Here is a 21,164-nt window from a genome sequence, read left to right as displayed (position 1 = left end):
AATAAGTAAGATATAAGTTATTAATTAGTAAATGTTAATTCTTCTATAAAAACATTTGTGAATTCGAAAGTATATATACTCATATCTATCCATCTCTACAAACGCTACCGACTCTACACGCAAAATCTTCAAATCTGGATAGTAACCCGATGCAATAATTAACCGAAAAATAATATAACAACGCACGAACAATACAAAAATGGATGTAGAGTCGATGACCGTGACTCTACCAATGTTACACATTTGAAGTTTTATAGCCTCCCAAGTCTTGGCATAATCGAGTAATAACAACACCAACTCTTGTTTCTAGATGTCTGAACGAGATTAAAATTAAATTGCCCATTACTTGATATTATGTTGAGTTGGGTTTTCCTAAGTTTAAAACTATGCCGTTTTTATTTATTTGTTTAGGTTAATTTTTATAATTCCATTTGATGTAATATTTTAAATATTGGTCGCAGTAAAATCAGTCTTCAGTCTATATTTATAAAAACCTGTATTTATAAAATCAGAATTCAACATTATCGATAGCTACTGTATTCAAACAAAGAAGCAATATTCCAAAATTACAAGTAGCAACTCCATTAATATTCAAATGAGATAAAAACCCCGGCTTACTAAAACAGCTTTACGACGCTTTGTCTACTTAAGATTATTTTTATTGTCTATATAGAACTAGACTGGAGGCAGAACTGGGGATTTCCAACGCGTGTTCAATTAAACGGATCTCAAGTGGTAAGTTATTGTCTAGATGTTACGACTTGGTTACTACTAGTGCTAATCTATAAGACAACTACATTTAATATGCCAATGCCGATATTGCAATTACAATTCAGGTTTATATAAGCTGTACATATATAGTACGTCACATATAGCATAATAGTAGACGAAATACTTATAGTAGGGATATAGATAAATATAATGTACGCATGCGTAACAAGATGAGATCATGCATGTGCATAAATATAATCATTCTATAACTTAGGGTTACCCCTATATTATAATTATGCAAGACTTAATCAAAGGTTAGTGGTGCCTAAGAATATATGATTCAACAAGGTAAACACCTACTACGTCTGCAAGTAAATGAAAAACACACATTAATCACTTACATAGTCTTGACCCACACCGAGCTAATATCTAACGATATTATTTCCACATAACTACAACAGACTTTTGGCCCCAAACTAGACAAAATATATTTGAGAATTTCCTATAAATATGATATGAAAGCATCAGTATTATATTGTGTGTGTTTCAAATATGTAGAATAATGGTGGATTGTAAAACGAAAATGTGGTTGCCAACAGGCTTATGATTTCGATCAAAGAATTCGCTTTCGATACCAATCTAAGAGATATTTGATGAGAAAATATTTATATTTTTAAGGTCAAGCAGATAATCCCATGAATGATAGGAAAATATTTGTCCTATCTGTTACTCAAGTATAATGTAAAACAAATCAACCGCGTAAACAAACTCTGATTAAACCCATAACCTCAAAAAAGCCGGTAAGTCTAACATCGCGGTTTATTACATAACAAACGCTGAAGTAACGCCTTCACTGAAATCCAGGAAAGGAACTAAGTCCAAACCATAGCCAACTCACTTGTATGCGCCCACTTTCCATTATAAGTCAAATGTCACTTTTAAAATAAAATCCGCACTCACACATTCACCTCCTACAAACGCTGAACGGGTGGGATGTCGCGTCCATGACAATTGACACCGGCCGGCTCTGCTTTACTTATCACAAACATTTGAAAATCGAATTAGTTATTTTTTTTAATTTGGTATGAGTGCGTGTGTACGGCGGATAGATCACACAGCCACTGAGCTGAGCGCGGGCGCACGGAGGCTTTGGCTCAATGAATCTACGTCACTACGGGAAATACGTTACTGAACTAATATAAAACTCATAATAGATCTCCATCGGAACTAGTACGTCACCACCCTTCTAATTATTTTTATATGACGTTGAAATTGTATTTATTTATTTTCAATGCAGTTATGTGTTGATTCCGCTTTCAAATAGCTTTTATAATTAGAGTACAATACAAGGTTGAAGTGGAAAAATTTGGTGAAAAATATTCCGAAGCGTTGTCCAAAGTCATTATTTTTAAGAGCCACATATTTAAGGCTTATGTTAATTTAATGCCTTTAAGACCATAATTACCTGGTACGTTTCATACCGGGTCTATTTCAAGGTATTAATACGGTAGCGTCAAAAGTTCTAGAAATTACCATGAATCGATATCCTTTTTCAATTAAGATGTAAATACCTCCAAATATACCTAGTATAATTAAAAGATCCTCAAGCTATTCAACGGTAGTACGATAAAGAATTAAGACTAATACTAACTGCAGGAACTTAGGTCGCAAGACCTTTTGATCTAACGCTATTAAGTGACGGATATCTATTAATCATAAAGGTATATGTGGCTTTTCAGAAGTTTAATCATAGAACCAAGAAAACCTTGTGAAAAAATCAATATCAGTGAAAAACGGAAGCCCTAGTTTGTCATACTTGCGAGAAAAATCTTTGTCATGTACTCGTATGGGAAATCATTTGTACGGAGTTTCTCTTATAGTTACTACTAGGTATTTGTCCTGGATTGTGATTGGTTGCGACGTGATGACGTCAGCAGGCCGCCTGCGCAGACGCCTTCCGTACTTCATTCATACTTTAATGACCGCACACTGTTTAACAAGGACGAATTATGCCGAAATAAGGCATCTATACTCATTAATTTGCTGCATTTTTTTTTATTATTGCTGCTTATTTTAATAAAATGAGGAAAAGATTATATAACATTGAAATTGATTCTGATATTATTAAAATAAAATGGAGTGAATAATAAAAGCGTAATTTGTGTACGAATTACTAACAAAGAAATGACTAATAAAATTATTATTACGACATAAGTTTTATAATTAACAACATTTTCCCAACGAATCACTATAATCGTGAAAATATAAATGTTCCGAAATTATTTTTTCCTCTAAACCGTTCGTCGTTGCATAACACCATCCATCTTTGAGCTCTGTACATATTGCATATACACACAAATTCAATGACGTACTCTCAAACACGTGAGAAATATTTAACACATTTTTTACACTCGTTCCTAATCATGTGCCAGAAAAGGCATGTTTTATAAAGTTTCTTTTAAAAAATTACCTAACAGGAATTATACTCATACAATAGTAATGTGACACCACAATCACGGTAATTTATACTTTAAATCAATCAATTATAAAGTAAATATTGTTTAAACATGCTGTATATCATGAAAAGAAATGTCATTATTGTTCAAGAGAAATTGAACGTACGAAAGACATCACAATGGTCAAGGTCTATTATGCGTATGCACGCTGTACTTTCATAGATCAAATTATTGCTTTTTTATGTGTTACTTTTACAATTAGCTTATATAATTAATCAGACTTTGTATATTGAATTACGCTCAAACTTAGTGTGTTAATGAATAAAGCATTTTTATTTTTATTTTATTTACATCAAATTCTATATAGAAAGTCGTAAAATTGTAGTAGTTGATCGTTTAAAATACGTGTTAAAACAAAGTGTAAAAAATCTCCCGCCACGAAGCCTAATATTTTCTCAGAAGTGCCAACAAAAAGGATTATAAAAAGCATTAAACCGATGATTTTTTCTGGTTAACGAGCGTTTAAAAAAGTGTAATCGAATCAATTTCAATAAAACGAGTACTTCGCGTGACTTCCTCATTTTTTTTAAACAATAATTCGTTTAGCCATTTTTTACTCCCATAAAGGTTTCGCGCCCTATGACCGAAACAAATTACACGTGTCAGTGGAAAAAAACGGTTGGGGTCAATAACCAAACAACTAAAAATAGTAAACACATGTAACAGAGACTCTATATCTACTACAAATATTTTGTTATATATGTCTATTAGTACTATAAATCTATATTATTATGAAGCTGAGGAGTTTGTTTGATTGATCGCTCTAATTTCAGAAACTACTAGACCGATATCGCAATATTGTCACTAGTAGGAAGCTACATTACTCCTAAGTTCTATAGTCTATATTATCTCGGGAAAATATTAATCCGGACTTTTATCCAGAAAAACCTTTTTTACGCCGGCAGAACCACAGGCAAAAGTTAATGTTCAATGGCATGACAATTAAAGATTTAAAAATAACAGCAAAGAAATATCTAAGTTACATCTACCATCATATAGCCTAACATATGTCCAAGTAACAGCTAAAATTCTGAAAATAAAGTAGAGTCAGCAATGCATTTGCATAGTAAACAATATGTTATGTAATGGGGAATGCCGAGTGACTAACATATTGAACAATCACCTTATGTCATTGCTAAAACCCATTCATAAGCCCATGGCCGCACATAACAATACTTTATGTAAATATGTGAAAAAAATAATTGTCACGAAACCGCTGTTGGTACCATCTACACAATGCGAGTGAGAATAACTTTACCGCTCGGTTTTAGTAGGATATAGTCCGAGTAATGGATAGTAGATGGTCTTCCCTAACCAAGGGTACACCAGCCAGATTTTAGCGAATTAAAAAGTTTTCAAGGTAATGAAATGAGTGATGCAACGAGTTCAGTGCTTTTACATATTAACATTATAATGGGATAAGGGCAAAAGGCAAAAGAGTTATACAAATAATACAATTGCCGCGATGATTGTAAACATCGGTAGGCCAGCAAAATAATTGTCGCGAAATACAAGGCAGTGGGTTCTATCGCCGCATTCAATTATTAGTGACTCAAGTAATACGCTTTACAACATAATCTATGTATTAGTCTGGGCCTAAAACTCTGGTTAAGTTTTGTTCATAACTATTTTATCATATTTGGGAAGAATAAAATCTAGTTCTATTAATACAAATGACTCGATACTTGACCTCGTATTCGAAGACTAGAAAGATGAAGTAATTTTTATTCAAAATGGTATCGTGGAGTAGCTCTACAGTGTATTATTGCTATATAAGTAGCAGAAACATGACATATTTCTTTTGTTTTCAATTTTTCAAGCTCTATGTCGAAAACTGAGTGTGTCGGTAACTGAGTATAAGACAAATGAATTACACATCATTACAACACAATACCAGGCGATAGCCTAGTTGGAGTAGAACGAACCGCCGAGACGAATGTCCGCAGGTTCAAAACTCAAAGGTATACATCTCTAACTTTTCTAAAGTTATGTGTGTATTCTTGTGAATTATCGATTACTTTAACGACAAAGGAAATATAGTGAGGAAAGGAATACCTGAGATTTATTTAAGGGTTTTGAGGGTATGTGAAGTCTACCAATCCGCACTAGGCCAGCGTAGTGGACTAAGACCTAATCTCTCTCAGTAATAGAGTAGGTTCGCACCCAGCAGCGCGACAATATAATACATGAATAATTTTATAATAATTATTATTACAATATTATCTATTATGTATAAAATGCCTAACAACAGGTTTACATATTATTTCAATTTCGTATTTTTCCTTGTGTCATTGGAGTCATTAATATAAAACCAATTAATTGATTTAACAATTAATATTATTACGTTATCAATGGTGACTGTGTCATATTCATTTTATATGTTTTAGTCACTACGCTAGTAATTATTTTAATCACCATTTTTCACGCTACCGAACTTGACATCTAGAGTATTCGACCTAGATTTGAAAGATCACGGTTTGATTATCCGAAATAAGTGTCATTAATTTTTTTATATTATATTTACTAATATTTGAATTTCGTGTCGTTTTAAAATATTAAATACAGTATATTTTTCAACTCTTAGAAGCACTAACCCGTGGATAACCAATTAGCAAGCACTATATTAGAACAGTGGCACAAATAATAGATTATGTAACGCAGTATTATACAAGACCCTAAATCATCATAAGAGATAACAAAAACCACGGTACAAACCCAACGCCCCACACATTTTTTTTGGACATGTGCAAACAAAACTAGCAAATACGTAACATTCGCTTTTCTAAACACTTGATTTTTTCCCAGTATTTTACCGAATCATATACAAATTATAGAATAAAAAGGAAAATCCTTTTTACCGATTACGGCTTAATGATGCCGTCATCAAATGATTTCGTACTATCCAAACTGACGTATTTTGCCGTCAACATAACGATGATTGATGCGTTCTAAAGTCATTACGATGACGGTATCAACAAGGTAAATTTACAGAAAAACAGCGACACAGTTTTTGTAGCGCCCTCTGTGATTGAGGTTTGGGCAACTTTTCAAAGATGGCGCTAGTTATCATTACTTTTTATCGATTAGATATTTTTACCCTCTTACGCAATATTTAATAATTTAATTATTACAATATATTTAATACATTTTCAAGACCTTTCTATTACGAAAGGTATATAAAATCTTCTAGAAAATAAAATAAAATTCTCTAATATATTTTTTTAATTTAAATAAAAAGCACAATTATTTACCTGATAATAATAATAATCCTCAACGCGTGCGTTCTCGCATTTCACACAGTTATCCCACAACGACACCATATTGTTTCACCACAAATTATCATACAAAAGACAATGTATTCCTTCGACTACCAACGAGGTTATACGTAATACAACTCGTGCATATCACAATATATTATAGATAATGCCTTGTTATCAACGTAATTTATCGTGAGGACCAAAGTTCGCAAATGATTAGATTAGTTTCTTTCGCCTAATATCCATAAATGGAGAAATTACTGTCCTATGTTGACTCAGGTTATATTGCCATGATTGTAATCTACGTTATTAATTGATTTTGATAAAATACAGTCGAATTTGTGAAGCTTAATTTTATTTTAAGTATAATTATATTTAATAATGATTTTTAAAAAAATAAATGTTTTTGAATAAAATATTTAGTGATTCCGACTTTATTAATATAATAAAATCGCGATATATAAGCACATTAAAAATGAAGTCATTTATCTAAATATAACAACAATAAAAAAAAATCATCTATTTTAAACATCTTACACATTAATCGTCATTCTTACATCTAAAGTGAACTGTAATTAAAAAACATATAAAACATAGATGGGTTCGTTCATCTCTGTACATTTACAATAACAAATGATTTCTATCGATACGCCAGTTAATACTTGCCTTCTTAAATTAGCCGAGTTATATAACCGGAACGCTAATAACCCTACCAAATTTAATTATAGGGCAGCAACTCGATAGTTAACGTTCACTATGACACTTTATATTTTTCACATAATAATTTAACGCGTTAAAAAAATAAGCTATAGTATTACACACAGATGCCTTTTATATCCGAAGGGATAGAAAAAGATGCAACTGGTGTACCCCAGCCCGCCGTGTGTATTCCGTCCCATGATATGATTGGATACGAGCCTATCACAATATTGGGCATAAATTAGAGACTCCAGGCTCATACTGAGTAGAAAATTATATAACTGCGCGACCAGGGAATCGAAGCTGAGACCTCAGCACTGTAGTCGTATCGTAATATCCCACCGAGTCAGTCGAATAAATAAAAATTCAAATATATATAACTATTCAGTAAATTTTCATTATTTATAAACACTATTTATACACGATGATAATTTTCATAATACTTTACAACAAAAAGGATTAATCTTCAATCAGAATCCACAAATTACCTATTCAAAACTTAAAAATAAGACCTTTTAAACACACACTAAATCGTGGCACACCAAAAATACAATTAGGTGTACGTGACTAGCATCACGCCTGTTTTTATTTGCAAGCTTGCTGAATTTACTGGGTAATAATTTATCCTATTTGGAGCATTAGAGATCTAGAGACCCTTATTATTGCCCTCTAAGTAACAGTGTATGAGGCTCCAGAATTCATCAATCATTATGGCTTAAATCCAAACATATTTAGTAATAAAGCCTATTTTAAGGCTTTTATGGACAAAACATCTCTACTAAAATTAAGTCGTAGGTTTGAGTGTATCATTATACTAAAAACTTTTCATCTGAAACATATGACTACAACTTTAAGCTTGTATTACTTATTAACCGTAAAGATCTGACCTATAACTCCAATATGCATTTTTACATATATTTTACGACGCGAGACACAAACTCACGATCTCTAGTTTTTGATCCCGCCAGTCGCCCGCTGCGCTGTTGTCGTTAAGTTTTATTTATACATGAACATAAAAACCACAAATATTATCCTTCAAACATTACCGGTTCTCGTAAAAAAATATGTTTTGTAAAAAATATATCAACTGCATGATATCACGTTTAAATACGTATGTTGGTGCATTTTTTTTATATCACAAAAGCAATTGACATATTATTTTGAAGTTATTTAAGTTTTGGTATTATGTAGTTATTATTGAAATTATAGTCATGGAAAGGTAAAGTACTGTGATTCTCTGGCACGCTGCCTGAAACTCTACCTGATTTATATTTATAAATACACGCATTTGTTGTTTATTTGGATAATAATACTTATAAGCATGCAACTGTGTCTACGGTTCAATGATTAATTAACGAATGATTTACTTAATTATACATAATATTAATTACTTTAAGCTTAACATTTGATTAATATTATTTAAAATATACAATAACTGCTATACGACAAGTCTGTAATATTTAAAATTATTGCAATTTACAGATAAAATGTAATTTACTGCATTTGATAAAAATTTGATTATCGAATACCTATCACTGGACGCCATCTTGCAAAACAAATGTGCATTTAAGAATATTCGAAATTCGAATATATTAGATAAGGAAAACGCCGTAAATACGTGGTATAACACACTATAACACTACAATATCTGCTAAGTTAACTACAATATTATTAAAGTTGCATATCCACGATCATAAGTTAAATTAATTCTATTTAGAGGTTGTATCTAAAGCTCGGCCGGTCGTGCGCCGCTCATTGGAACCGGTTGTCAAGGTCTCTGGTTTTCCCGCCATGCCGGCCGCCATCACAAAATGGCGGGTTATGTTCCATTATACTCTGTTGCCATGTTGAATGTTCGTAATTAAATATTTGGATTTATTTTATCTGAATTTTATCAAATATACGGTTATAGTTATAGATTTTTATGACAATTATCAGTCAATTATCTAAGTCATGTGATATTACTTTATATTTTAACATATTTCATATCAAACATTGTTATTGATTAGTATTAACCGGTTATCTTATCTTTATTTTACTCTAAGAATTATTTGTAAGAAAACATGAAATCAGCAATTAGTTAGCTATTTTCGGTGCGTTTTAACCTCTTTACAACTCACATGATCATCACACTGTTATGAAAATCTTATAATTATAAACAAATGGCAATTGCAAAATTTTCCATTAACCAGCTTTATATTCCGAACAATACCCCTACACATGTATTAATAACTCTAAACGGTGAGCTTTGTTTAGCACACAATGCTGTGCTTCCGTAGAATTATTGATTAGTATTACATTACTTAGAAGTATGCGGACTATGTTCGTGGCAAAATGCCATACCGCCGGCACGCTTTTTGAAACATCGCCTGATTTTGACGTCGTCTCTAGTTTTCTAATTTGTTATAGGATAATGTAGAGACAGTATATGTTAATAGGAATATAGAATAAACGCATTAATTTAATTAATTAGGTACAAAGAATGAAGACTAGGCGGTAAGTTTATTAATAAGTTAGGCTTATTGCGTTTCCATGAAACTTTTTTTTAAGTATAACTGTAAAATATGAAACAATATTGAATACATGAACATATAACGCAGTATATTTACATACAATGTGTTTCGTAAGCACGTTAAAAAGATTGCTTATCTCGTATTTATACGCGTTGTTTTACCTGAAATACGAAATTCGTAATAAAAGATTTCATTTTCATCCTACTGGATACAATTAATATAAAAGTCACGAAATAATGTGGGTGTTAAGATTTTTCTTTTATAAATCGCTGAATAGAGTAATAAAGGGTGATGCATTGTTTTATAAGTTCTGCTTACATTAAAACCGATGATCAGTTCCAAAGGCGAAATAAAGAAACATATTTCCAACCTCCAATCATAGTATCGAAAATAATTCTAAATATATGTATAAAAAAACATGAACTTTCTCTGGTCTGTATGTGCTGCTCTAGACCACGGCACTACACCCATCTACATTACTTTACTAAGCATTAAGACCGCATATCACTATAAAAACAAAATCCCTAGGTAATTTATCAAATGGTAATAAAGAGTTACCGCTGCAGTGCTAATGTTTCGGGTGTGATACCTGGGTTGTGCAGCAATATTGAGTTTTCCTTCTCAGTATCAGCCCGAGTCTGGAATTTGTGCCCGATATGGTGATAGGCTCATCCCCTATCATATCATGGGGCGGAATATACACGGCGGAAAATTGCAGCAGTTGCGCCTCTGCCTACCCCTTCGGATACAGAAAGCGTGAGTGTATGTGTAAGGTAACAATAAAAATATTGTAATGTCATAACTATCTGTCACATAATCCGAAATCCATAAACAAACATTTGAAAGCATTGTCAACATTGCACGTGAATGTTTAATAATTACGAGCGTATTGCAAGGCCGCTGGACCCTTTCACCACTGCTATTGGATGGTGCCACTTGCGACATACCACCCACCGCTCTACCAGCCTTTAAAAGCTCGTGCGATTTTGCCTTTTGTTTTGTCTAGGCGACATGTTTTTAGGCGTTTAGGAGTTGTTCATTTTTAAAAAGCAATTTGTTGTGATTGTAATATTCATTTGGCGGTACTGTTAGATTGAAACTGGCAAATTGATATTGAAATACAGAGTTAAAACAACGACGGATGAGAAAACTTTATCTGCTAGTATAATTATAACCTACGAAATATAACAAGAGCTAGAAATTAAGAAAAATACGCAAGCAGCTCTATATTTTATGCAAGTCATATTGTAAGCAAAAAAGCAATTTTTCATGTAATGACTAACTGTGATACTTATCATATTTGAAGCCAAATGATATTCAATAATTATAATTATTGAATTATTTTATAATTTACTACAAAAGATAAATATTTTGTTAAATCATACTAGATATAATGATGATATGTGAATAATTGGGTGGATTTAATTATGAAGTTATACCACGTAAATTGATAAACATCAACAAAATTATTCATATTTTCTTTGTCATGCTTTATAGCTGTTTAACATAAAATAAATGACAATCGCCATGTAGCGATAAAAATTTCAATACTTAGAACTACTAATACTCTTCAAATATTAGCAGTTCATTATTAATTCATTCAAAAACACATATTATAATACTTAAGAGAGCGACATAGTCGTGAAATAACGACCTCCTTAAATAAAAAAAAAATAGGTAAAATTAATATTGCTGATATTTAAATTAAACTAAGAGATCCGTCGTGCCACTACACGTTCTCCTAGACAAAACTCAAGGCATAATGTGTCGCCTGGCGAAGATAATCATTTATTATCAGTTGGCACTCTTAAGCATCGATAGCCTGGTTGGTTTTGAACAGCTAAGACTCCGCAGGTTCAACACCGAAGGGCACACACCTCTGACTTTTCTAAACTCATATGTCTATTCTCTGTGAATGATGGCTTGCTTTGACTGTGATGGGAAAACTGGTGAACTGCATACCTTAGAAGTTCTTTATAAGAATTTTGAGGGTATGTAAAGTCTACCAATCCGCACTAGGCCAGCGTGGTGGACTAGGGCCTAATCCCTCTCAGTAGTAGAGGAGGCCCGTGCCCAGCAGTGGGATTGTATATAATACAGAGCTGATATTACAGTCGTCATTATCTGGAGTCTGGACCCCACTCCGCTTACGTTTAGGTGCAGTGAAGTCACTTTGCCGTGCTGTTTCAAAAACATACTTCGAGGTTCTTTCCCTGAAATCGGATATAAACATCACAAAATAAGTACACTAAACAACAAATTATCGCTTCCATTGATTGAAAAACGCTAAAAGCTCCCAATATTTCAAGTTACGACAGACTATCAAATAAATGTGTTTACGTATGAAATAAATACAGCATGATTTTAGTAAAATTCCAACATTTGGTCCAAAAATTTACACGTATATGACATTTACATCTTTCGAAGGTGTTAATATTGAGAATTTAGTGTCTAAAGATTTTACTATGGCCGTGTTTGAGCACGTGTAAAGGTAACATGAAAAATACGAGCTTAGAAAATAACATGACATCTAAATACTTAGTATGATTTTATAAAATTATCTTCCTAATATTTCTTACAAATATAACACATATTAAATTTAATTATACAAATAGTCAACACATATACAGAGTACCTCAAAATACTGGCACTCTGTCTATAGATAACCCACACTCAGGCCTTATATCTCAGAAGGGGTAGGCGGAGATGCAATTAATTAGTACGCTTATTTTCCGCCATACGTATTCCATCCAATAATGTGATAGGGGGAGCTTATCGCCTTATTAAGAAAAGATATCCGACTCCGGGCTGATACTGAGCAGAAAATTCAAATATCACTTTGCCCGACCCGGGGATTGAACCCGAGACCTCAGCACTAAAGTCGTACCATAATAACAACTACGATACGGAGAAACATAACAGTAGAAAAACGTAGCACAGCATTTAAAGTTCCAAAATAAATTATGATTATCCTAATTTTCCAATGCAACGCACGTTTTAATAATATCTTAGATATCAAATATGACGTCACCACATCGTACTCTTTTAACTCCTTTGCAAGTTGCCAACATGCTTGCGAAGTTCTCTATAGGAATTTTGAGGATGGCTGAATCTACTAATCCGCTCTAGGGCAGCGTGGTGGACTAAGGTCTAATCTCTCCCAGTAGTAGAGGAGGCCCGTGCCCAACAGTGGGGCAGTATATAATACAGAACTGATATTATATAATACATTTTCCAAATTATTATCGTAACAATTTCCCTCCAGTATGACACTTATGCATTAAATTGTCTCACATGGATCACTCCCACGACGGCTCCAATTAATTGTACTTATCAGTGTTATTGTATGAATTATATTATCATTACTGTGATTAAATTCTCACGCGATAATCACGTGATGCTCGCATTAACTACGCACGTAAACAAACCATTAGTACGGGACTTGGGTTCAAAATTAATGTCAATAAAATGTGCTTATTTTCACTACTGGCACTGAAGGGTTAGTGTAGGCTTTTATGGATCCTAAAGTCTAATTAATAGAGTTTAAAGTAAAATTACTACTTTAATCTAGTCTCTCCTCAAGTATTCAAACTTCAGGTTTGATACATTTTATTATACCTAAACTCCGTTCTTTAACACACTTCAAAATAACTTTTAAATATATAAGTGAAAATTCTTTCAAAACGATTGGATGTCGAAGAGAGTAGCAAAAAGGTGAAATTTTTCCCAAAATTGACAAGTTCATTTTCAAGAGACCTAAATCTTTCACTCATTTAATTAAAGCAATTTAATTTACACCAGCATAAGGCTGCAAATCAACACATCTCAGAAAATATCTTTTGGCTCGTAAATCTAGGTTTTATGTGTGACCTGATTAATTAATCATTGCTATAAAAACCTAATTTACAACACAAGAATCTAAACGACGCCGCTGAGAAGATGGGATTTAAATTTATAATGACAGATATTAATGACCAATGTGTTGTCTATCAGGTTAATGAGAAAGAAGCGACAGATCAATATATCTGAACGATTACGAAAATTACGATCTATAACTGTATAAGGGTGTTTAGGGAGCGCGTGTAGCTTTCTATGAAAGTATCATTAATTGTTAATGAAATTTTCATAAATTATATTGTTTTTATATAGTTTCGATAATGTAGCGAGTAATGAAACGTTCATAAAACAAAATACTTTTAGTTCTACTTTTACACGACAAAATAAGTAATTATTTTCGACCCAATTACAGACAGAAAACCTCGCCATTTTTTTATCAACACGAGATTCATATAATTTTGCTTTACGTCCTAAAAAGTAAAAGCCAATAACCATGTCAAACATAAAATGATAATACTTGAAAACGTACATAAATCGATTTTCTATACCGTACATACATTTAAGAGACATAACTTGCAAAATACAAAATCATTAACATCAATAGCATGACGAACCATTATAGCCAAATTTCAAAGCTAAACACGTAATTATATGAGTCATAATTTCTCAACTGGACTGTCCATAAGTTTGCACAATACGATTCATTTTCCTGTTTCATCTCAACTTTCGCAGCGATGTGAATCAGCATTGTTACTGAGATGGATTCAAGATGGTACACGAAATGGATCTGTTGTACAAATTAATATATATTTAACTGTACTATACTAATAATGGCAATGTAAAAAAAAATCAGTAACACGTCTATTACCTTGCCGTGTCAACAACCATTTTATTAGAACAAAGAGGCGACAAACACTTAAGATTTAATATTATGACATAACCAATCATTTAGAACTCTAATTGACATACAAACGTAACCTTTGCATTATTAGAAGCTCCAAAAATGGTATTTTATAAATTTAACAGCTAACCATATATGGAAACGTTTAACGTAATTTCGATAGAGACATGCTCTACTCAATTGTATTTAGAATATCATAAAGGGGACGGCTTTACTCGGTGGTGTCCTCACAAAAATCTAAAATAATGCAGCTCTTATTTTTATGATGTTGTCAGAAATCTAAATAGCCGCCAAAATGCTATCAATTTCCTGCCGAAAAGCAATGCACTTTTATACAACTGACGTGTGCGAGGTGCCTAATTTTGCTTCGATGCAGTAACAAAGAGTTTTCAAAGTATTGTGGATGAGTGATTACATGGATTATTGATTATTATTTTACTTATCTTCTGTTATAAATATTTGTCAAAACACACATTAATGCAACCTTGTCCTTATTACAATGTCAATAAAGTATTACAATACAATGATACGCATTTATTTATATATTGTTTAAATGCACCCATTATTAATAAGGACAGTAATGCAGTAAATAATAATATTAATTATAATACAGTTTAGATCACGTAACTCGACATTAACTTATAAAAATACAAATTAATTTAATATAAATAAGATTTGAATATAAATATTCATCTAAAATAATATATCAATACCTGTATAATTATTTATTGAGGTGTGGTTAAGTTACAACTATTATGAAGCATAAACCATTTTTTATTAAGTCCTGCTGCCATACGCCTCTTTAAAATCTATTTATTTGTAGACTTTCTATCCCTACTAATTATTTATGGAATTTTTCAGATATGCAGGTTTTCTCGAGATAATTTCATCACCGCTAAAGCCTGAAATAATATTAAGCACTCGTAATTCAAAACATCAAATTGTTTCCCCTGACGTATCAAACTCAAGTCATAACTATTTAATGAGTTTAATTATGGCATAATTATTTTAATTGCATGTTTTATATACTAGTAAAAAAAGAATTTAAAGTGTATGATGAGTGAACCACACAATTTAGTTATAAAATTATAAAATTTTATGTTCTGTTAAATTCTATGGCCAGTATTTACATAAAATGTAGCAAATGAGGTTATTGCGCCTAATTCTCACAAGGCTCTACCATGTAGCCCATAAAGTAAAAGGAATATTAGTCACGAAGGATGACTTAAAGGGATGAGTCACCCCGTGTGTACGGCGCGTAGTGTTCCACGCGCGCCTCGAAGAGCAGTGTCAGTATAATTTGCGGGGCCCTTTAGGGCCGGTGCCTGCCTAGGTCTCAATGCCACCGGATCTTGGACTTAGGCACATAGGCAAAGGATGGGAACACCGTAGGTTCTTAGTCAGTAAAAGTCTGACGCGAAAGGCGGGAGATAGTCAACTGACGATTTACCTACGTAAAAAAAAAAAAAAAAAAGGGATGAGTCACGAAGTTATTTTACAATGTAAAGGACATTTAATTGATGAACTAGTTTACCAAGTTACATTTAAAAAATATATATTTTGATTACCATTTATGACAAAAACATATATTTAATGTCACTGCCTAGTGCCTCCAACTTACACACTACACTGTATTAACAGACAGCTATTTCCGGAAAGGTTTTTTGATATATTTTCCTTAAGTTGGGCACATTTCTTAGAACCCGTTTTGCTTTCATCTTATAATGAAATTAGAACGGACCATTTAAGTAATATTTTTAGCGGATCCAACCTTTACCTTAAGGAAAAATCTTTCCAATCCCCAAACTTATAATAGTATATATAACTCAATGAAATTATATTATGATCCTTAATTACCTACTTTATCAAATAAATTTGACGTTACTATACGAGTACATAAAGGCTATTTTTTTATTTCTATGGTAATTTTTTAAAGGTGGTTTTCTATTATAATAAAACTGTCCTTCATATTCTACAGGTGCGTTGAAATCTAATCAACCCATAAAAATTCAGTACAACATTTGGCTCCCAAACACCAAATTCCATTGTCTCAAAAGTAGAGTCACCACCAAAACATGCAATTGCGTGCCACATCTGACCATTGTACATAAAACAGTCAGTTCACGTAACTAAAAGCGGTTTGTCCGTGCGTCCTCGACCTCAATAGGCAAAAGTGAAAATGGTAGCGCAAATAAAACCCTATTTCACTTTAACTGTACTTTTATAAATCGTTATGAAACTCCGTTAGTCATCGTTTATTTTTACGCTAGATAGACTTCTAGCACCAAATTCATAACTTAGTGCATATATCGCCAAAAGGTAGTAAGACGTGTGATAACTCACGTACAATAATATAGAGATATTTGCTTTCTTTCATATTTTGTATCGTTGCATTGGTTCGTATACTATGCAATTTAATAATTTTGATGTTTAAAACATTGTACATTTCATAGCATTAAAAACTAAATCCAAAATATTATAGAGAAAGAAAAAAAAACACAATATAACTAAGTGATAGCGGCTATCACATTCGACGATTTTATTCTACAACCTTTAACTATATGCCATTGCGTTTTGATTCAAATTCATTACTATACTCTTCACGTATATGACATAAATAAACCACTGACTGACTCCTGACTAAATGATATATATATTGGTAGAAATAAATGTAGAGCGACTGGCCAGGTACTAGTCAATTGCAAAATAGTCTTTGGTACCATAAAAAGAAAATATATTAAATCAACCACTGTCGGCGTTTTAAATCCCATTACCATATACCATATTACAAATTAACATATTTTATAATTTAAGATATGACTTGTTAAGAACTTTAAATTTAAGTTAATTTGCATTTTTAATTACATATTATCATCATTATAATATTAATGGAGCGTAGTTGTTTTTTTATTATTGCAATAAATTAAATTCGACACTAAATCCTTAGTCATGGATTTATAGAATATAATACTATAATACATGTTATCGAAGTAATACATAGCTATGTTATTAATAATATCTCAGTGATATATTACCTTCAGTAGATAAGCTACACATTGTATGTTAACTAATCTATGCTAGAATATCCAGTTTATTGCTAAATGTTATTTAATCGTCATAAAAAAAATTACAATCATTGCCAAATTTTTGTTCCTTTCAATACTTCCAAGAAAAAAAATCTAAATCGATTAAAAACAACAATTAAAATTCGTTAAAGGCTATGTTGTAGCCACTAAACTGCTTTGGTGACGCACATGAAAGCACTTTCCGGTCATATCTGATGCAATATGACGCATTCGTGAACGGCTCTACAGTATCTGTGACTACGTAACCTTTGCCACGGCCTTTGTGATCAAGCAGGAGGGGGAAAGTTAGGCTTAGACTGGCAGGTGGTAACCTAGATAAGGTATTTTATGGTTGAGATTTAATCGATTGAACATTATGTTGGAAAGTATACTTATTTAATCTATAAAACATTAGCGTTTCCATTGAAAGAATTTCGGTAAGCAGTGTTCAATTACTATCAAAAATATATATTTGCATGAAATTAAATTAAATTTAAGTACGTTAAAAAATAAAAATATTATTTTATAATATTATTATTATATACTGTCTACACTTTTGAGTCTTATTAAATTTCACAAATAACAATCATTTAAAATACCTACATAACTGCGTCTCAAAGCTACTGAATGAACCTCATTAACTTAATACAGGGCAGGTAGCTAAAATATTCAGTCCTTCACAACTATGTTCATTGTATGACAATTTTCTGAGCGTTTAAACGCTCTCTCCACTTTGAAGGGTAATTGTAATTTGTTCGTGCATAGTTTGAATTTTACTATGGGAAACTTGTACACGTTAATAAAGAGTATTTAAGAACCGTATAAATAAATAATTATGAACGTTTTGCTGCAAATACTTGATTATAAATTACTTGTTAAATATACTCAGTCTTGACCCTACGCTAAGATTCCTTGTTTCATATCAGGAACCAGAGAATTATCGTTCCACAAAACAGTAAATACGGAATAAATATTTACAGCTCATAGCGTCATCTTTTTAAGTATTTTACGATCTCTAATTTAGAAATTATATTTCGCAAAAAATGTGAGCATTTCGAATTCTTTATTGACTTTTACAAGATGAAGAAATCTATTTGATACCACTAAAAAGCTAGTTAAATGATGATTTCGTTATATAAATTAAAAAGAAAAAACTAAATCGCCAATCATGGATTAAAACACTAATTTACTTACTAGACATCGCAGTCGACTTAAAAATACTCTTAAGTCGGAACGTTTCATTAAAATTCAACAGAGCGTGTTCTAACCGTAACTAATCGGTCAAACGATTTCTTTGCTATCAAGACTTTGAAATGATCTTTAGACTTCAAACGGAGTGTGAAACAAAACAATACATTGGTCAAGCTATCTTTAGGCGTCTCGCGTGCTATAATTGCAATTTACCGTGATTAAGTAAGTATTTTGTTAGAAATTCTAGTCGTAAAATATCAGAAAACGGGGAAAAGATGTAAACTTTTTACTTAAGTTGTCGCTACTATTTTATTATTCTTTATCTTACTTATCTATCGATACATATATAACTATTGTGATTTGTTGTCTAGGTAAACTAATTAGTAATCTGTGTTGTGTTAGAGACTGTCTAGGTCCGACAGCTTTATTTATGTCTACTACTAAGCTATAGTCAGTAAGCATTGATGTATTTTGGGACATTTTAAAAGTTTGTCTCTGGATAAGAAAGTGCAGTGCCGTTTGATTATTTGCTTACATGTTGGGAGCATTTTGTTACGAGACAGTCACAGTGCTTGACATCTGGCTAATAAATTGTTCGTCTCATACAAAAATGTTTACCCAGATAACTTTATAGGAAAATTTTAATGCTGTAAAGTTTGGTCACTGCTATATTCATACAATGAAAAATTATATGTTTGAACTTTATATGTCTCGAATCTGGTCTTTACTTTCAATATTCATGCTCGCACGATTAAAGTACATTATCCTTTTTAATAAAGACCAAATTCGCCTGTCGACAAAAAAGCGACAACAAAATACGCTGCAAAACTGGTGCTATTTAATTCAGACAAAAAATAGTCGTGATATAAAGTTTTAAACTTTATGTTCTAGTTGGTAGAGTCGATTTCGAGTTGATACAGAGATGATTATAGTTTTCTTCCATAATGATCTACTCACGACTGGCCTTCGAAGGGATTGCTTCCGAGTTCTTTGAAGCTTAAAGCTCTGTTATTGTTAACAAGACGTGTGTAAATGTATACAATTACCATTATACTTAGCTTGTGTGACTAGTTAGAGCAGGTTTTATATTTATTATTATTTTTGCCAAGTTCTTGGTCTCTCTATAGCGCCAAGGAACTATCATTTTTACTTTAAAATCATACGTTCACTATCAGTTTTCCTTCCAGCAAATAAGTAATAATTGGTAATTATAGTAGCTAAATAAATACTGAATGCTATCACATAGGAGACAGTTATAAAGACAATAATCGTTATATTTTAACAGACGGTTATTTGCTTAATATGACATATATAAAAACTGTTAACGTCGCGTGACAAACAAAAGGACATAAAATTTATAAAATATATTAGTAACTATCATAAATTACTTTTAATAATTTATGTTTTTACTATAAATTATCTTTATATGCCTATTTTTCTTTGCGATTCATCCACAGAACTTTCTGTCATAGGTAGTCTCTCCCAGTCAACCTTAGGATAAGGCAGTGAACAAGGTGCATCAAAGAAATATCTCGCGATACACAAATACAATAGTAAATATAAAAATACGATATAACTTTTACTATATAAATAAATTTTATTCCTATCCTCTAAATATAATTAGCCTATAGTTATCAATTAAATCATATAACAAACTTGAATATTTTAACGTCAAATAATTTTCCATTGTTTCAATTAATTGAACGTAGATTAATCTGGTCCATTTATTATGTTAATTACACGCTATTTGAATTCATGTAATTCTAATTATAACAGCGGGCCTCAAAACCCAAGTCGTGATAAACACCTCTATTACTTACAAAATGTCGGAAGTAATTTCACATTATACGTAGCAACAATTAATATAGCGAGGCATATGCAAATTTGTTATTTGTAATGGAATTTATTTAAGCTATTGCATGTGCACGAAACATGCAAGCATTTGGCATACACTAAAAATAGAATTCAACTTTTTGTGAGTATTCACGAAATGAAAGAGCAAATGGTCATCTGTGTAGGTACTCCGAACAGATTGAGTTTAGTACCTGCCAACTCTAGTCTATTTTTAGCTCTAAGCTTTAATCCACTAGTAGCTCTTTTAGATACCTTACAGGCAATCTTATGTCCTTATTATTTAGGTAATTGTGCAGAACTCTACCATGCATTACATTGAAAATAGAAGTTTTTGATGGTGCTACTGTGTAGCAAGCCATGATTATTACCATCGAGCGAACACCGTATCTAGTCTTATATTGGTAAATGTTTCTTTAAAATATAATATCGACTTTCCATAAATCGCTTAAGCATACTTGTAACACGTCATTATTAACTTAGTAGCCACTCCTAAAGTCAAATTGTTAGAGAATTACTCATTTTTATCGATTAGTAGAAAAACAATATCGTAAATTATTAAGTTACTATCACATAAATATACCTTTTATTTGCGAAAGAGAATCTTTTCGCCGCTTATAATA

General features: G+C 32.0%; 1 protein-coding gene across 5 annotated transcripts in view; it reads right to left on the bottom strand.

Annotated features, from left to right (window-relative positions):
• Positions 1–21,164, bottom strand: part of LOC115448634 (DNA-binding protein D-ETS-4) — a 63,407-nt gene that overhangs the window by 20,440 nt on the left and 21,803 nt on the right. The window contains exon 1 of one of the 5 annotated variants that reach the window (XM_030176122.2): positions 6,479–6,633. The exons of 1 other annotated variant lie outside the window; for it this stretch is intronic. In XM_030176122.2, coding sequence (XP_030031982.1) covers positions 6,479–6,547 — 69 coding nt within the window. In that variant the 5' untranslated portion in view covers positions 6,548–6,633. Of the gene's footprint in view, positions 1–1,609; positions 1,848–6,478; positions 6,634–21,164 lie in introns of those variants that run through there. 3 more of the 5 variants (XM_037441351.1, XM_030176124.2, XM_030176125.2) reach the window with 3 other exon arrangements.

This window comes from Manduca sexta, chromosome 22 (assembly GCF_014839805.1).
Source record: "Manduca sexta isolate Smith_Timp_Sample1 chromosome 22, JHU_Msex_v1.0, whole genome shotgun sequence".
Lineage (NCBI taxonomy): Eukaryota > Metazoa > Arthropoda > Insecta > Lepidoptera > Sphingidae > Manduca > Manduca sexta.
The sequence above is the reverse complement of the archived record's forward strand: the minus strand, read 5'-3'. Positions and strand labels throughout refer to the sequence as shown.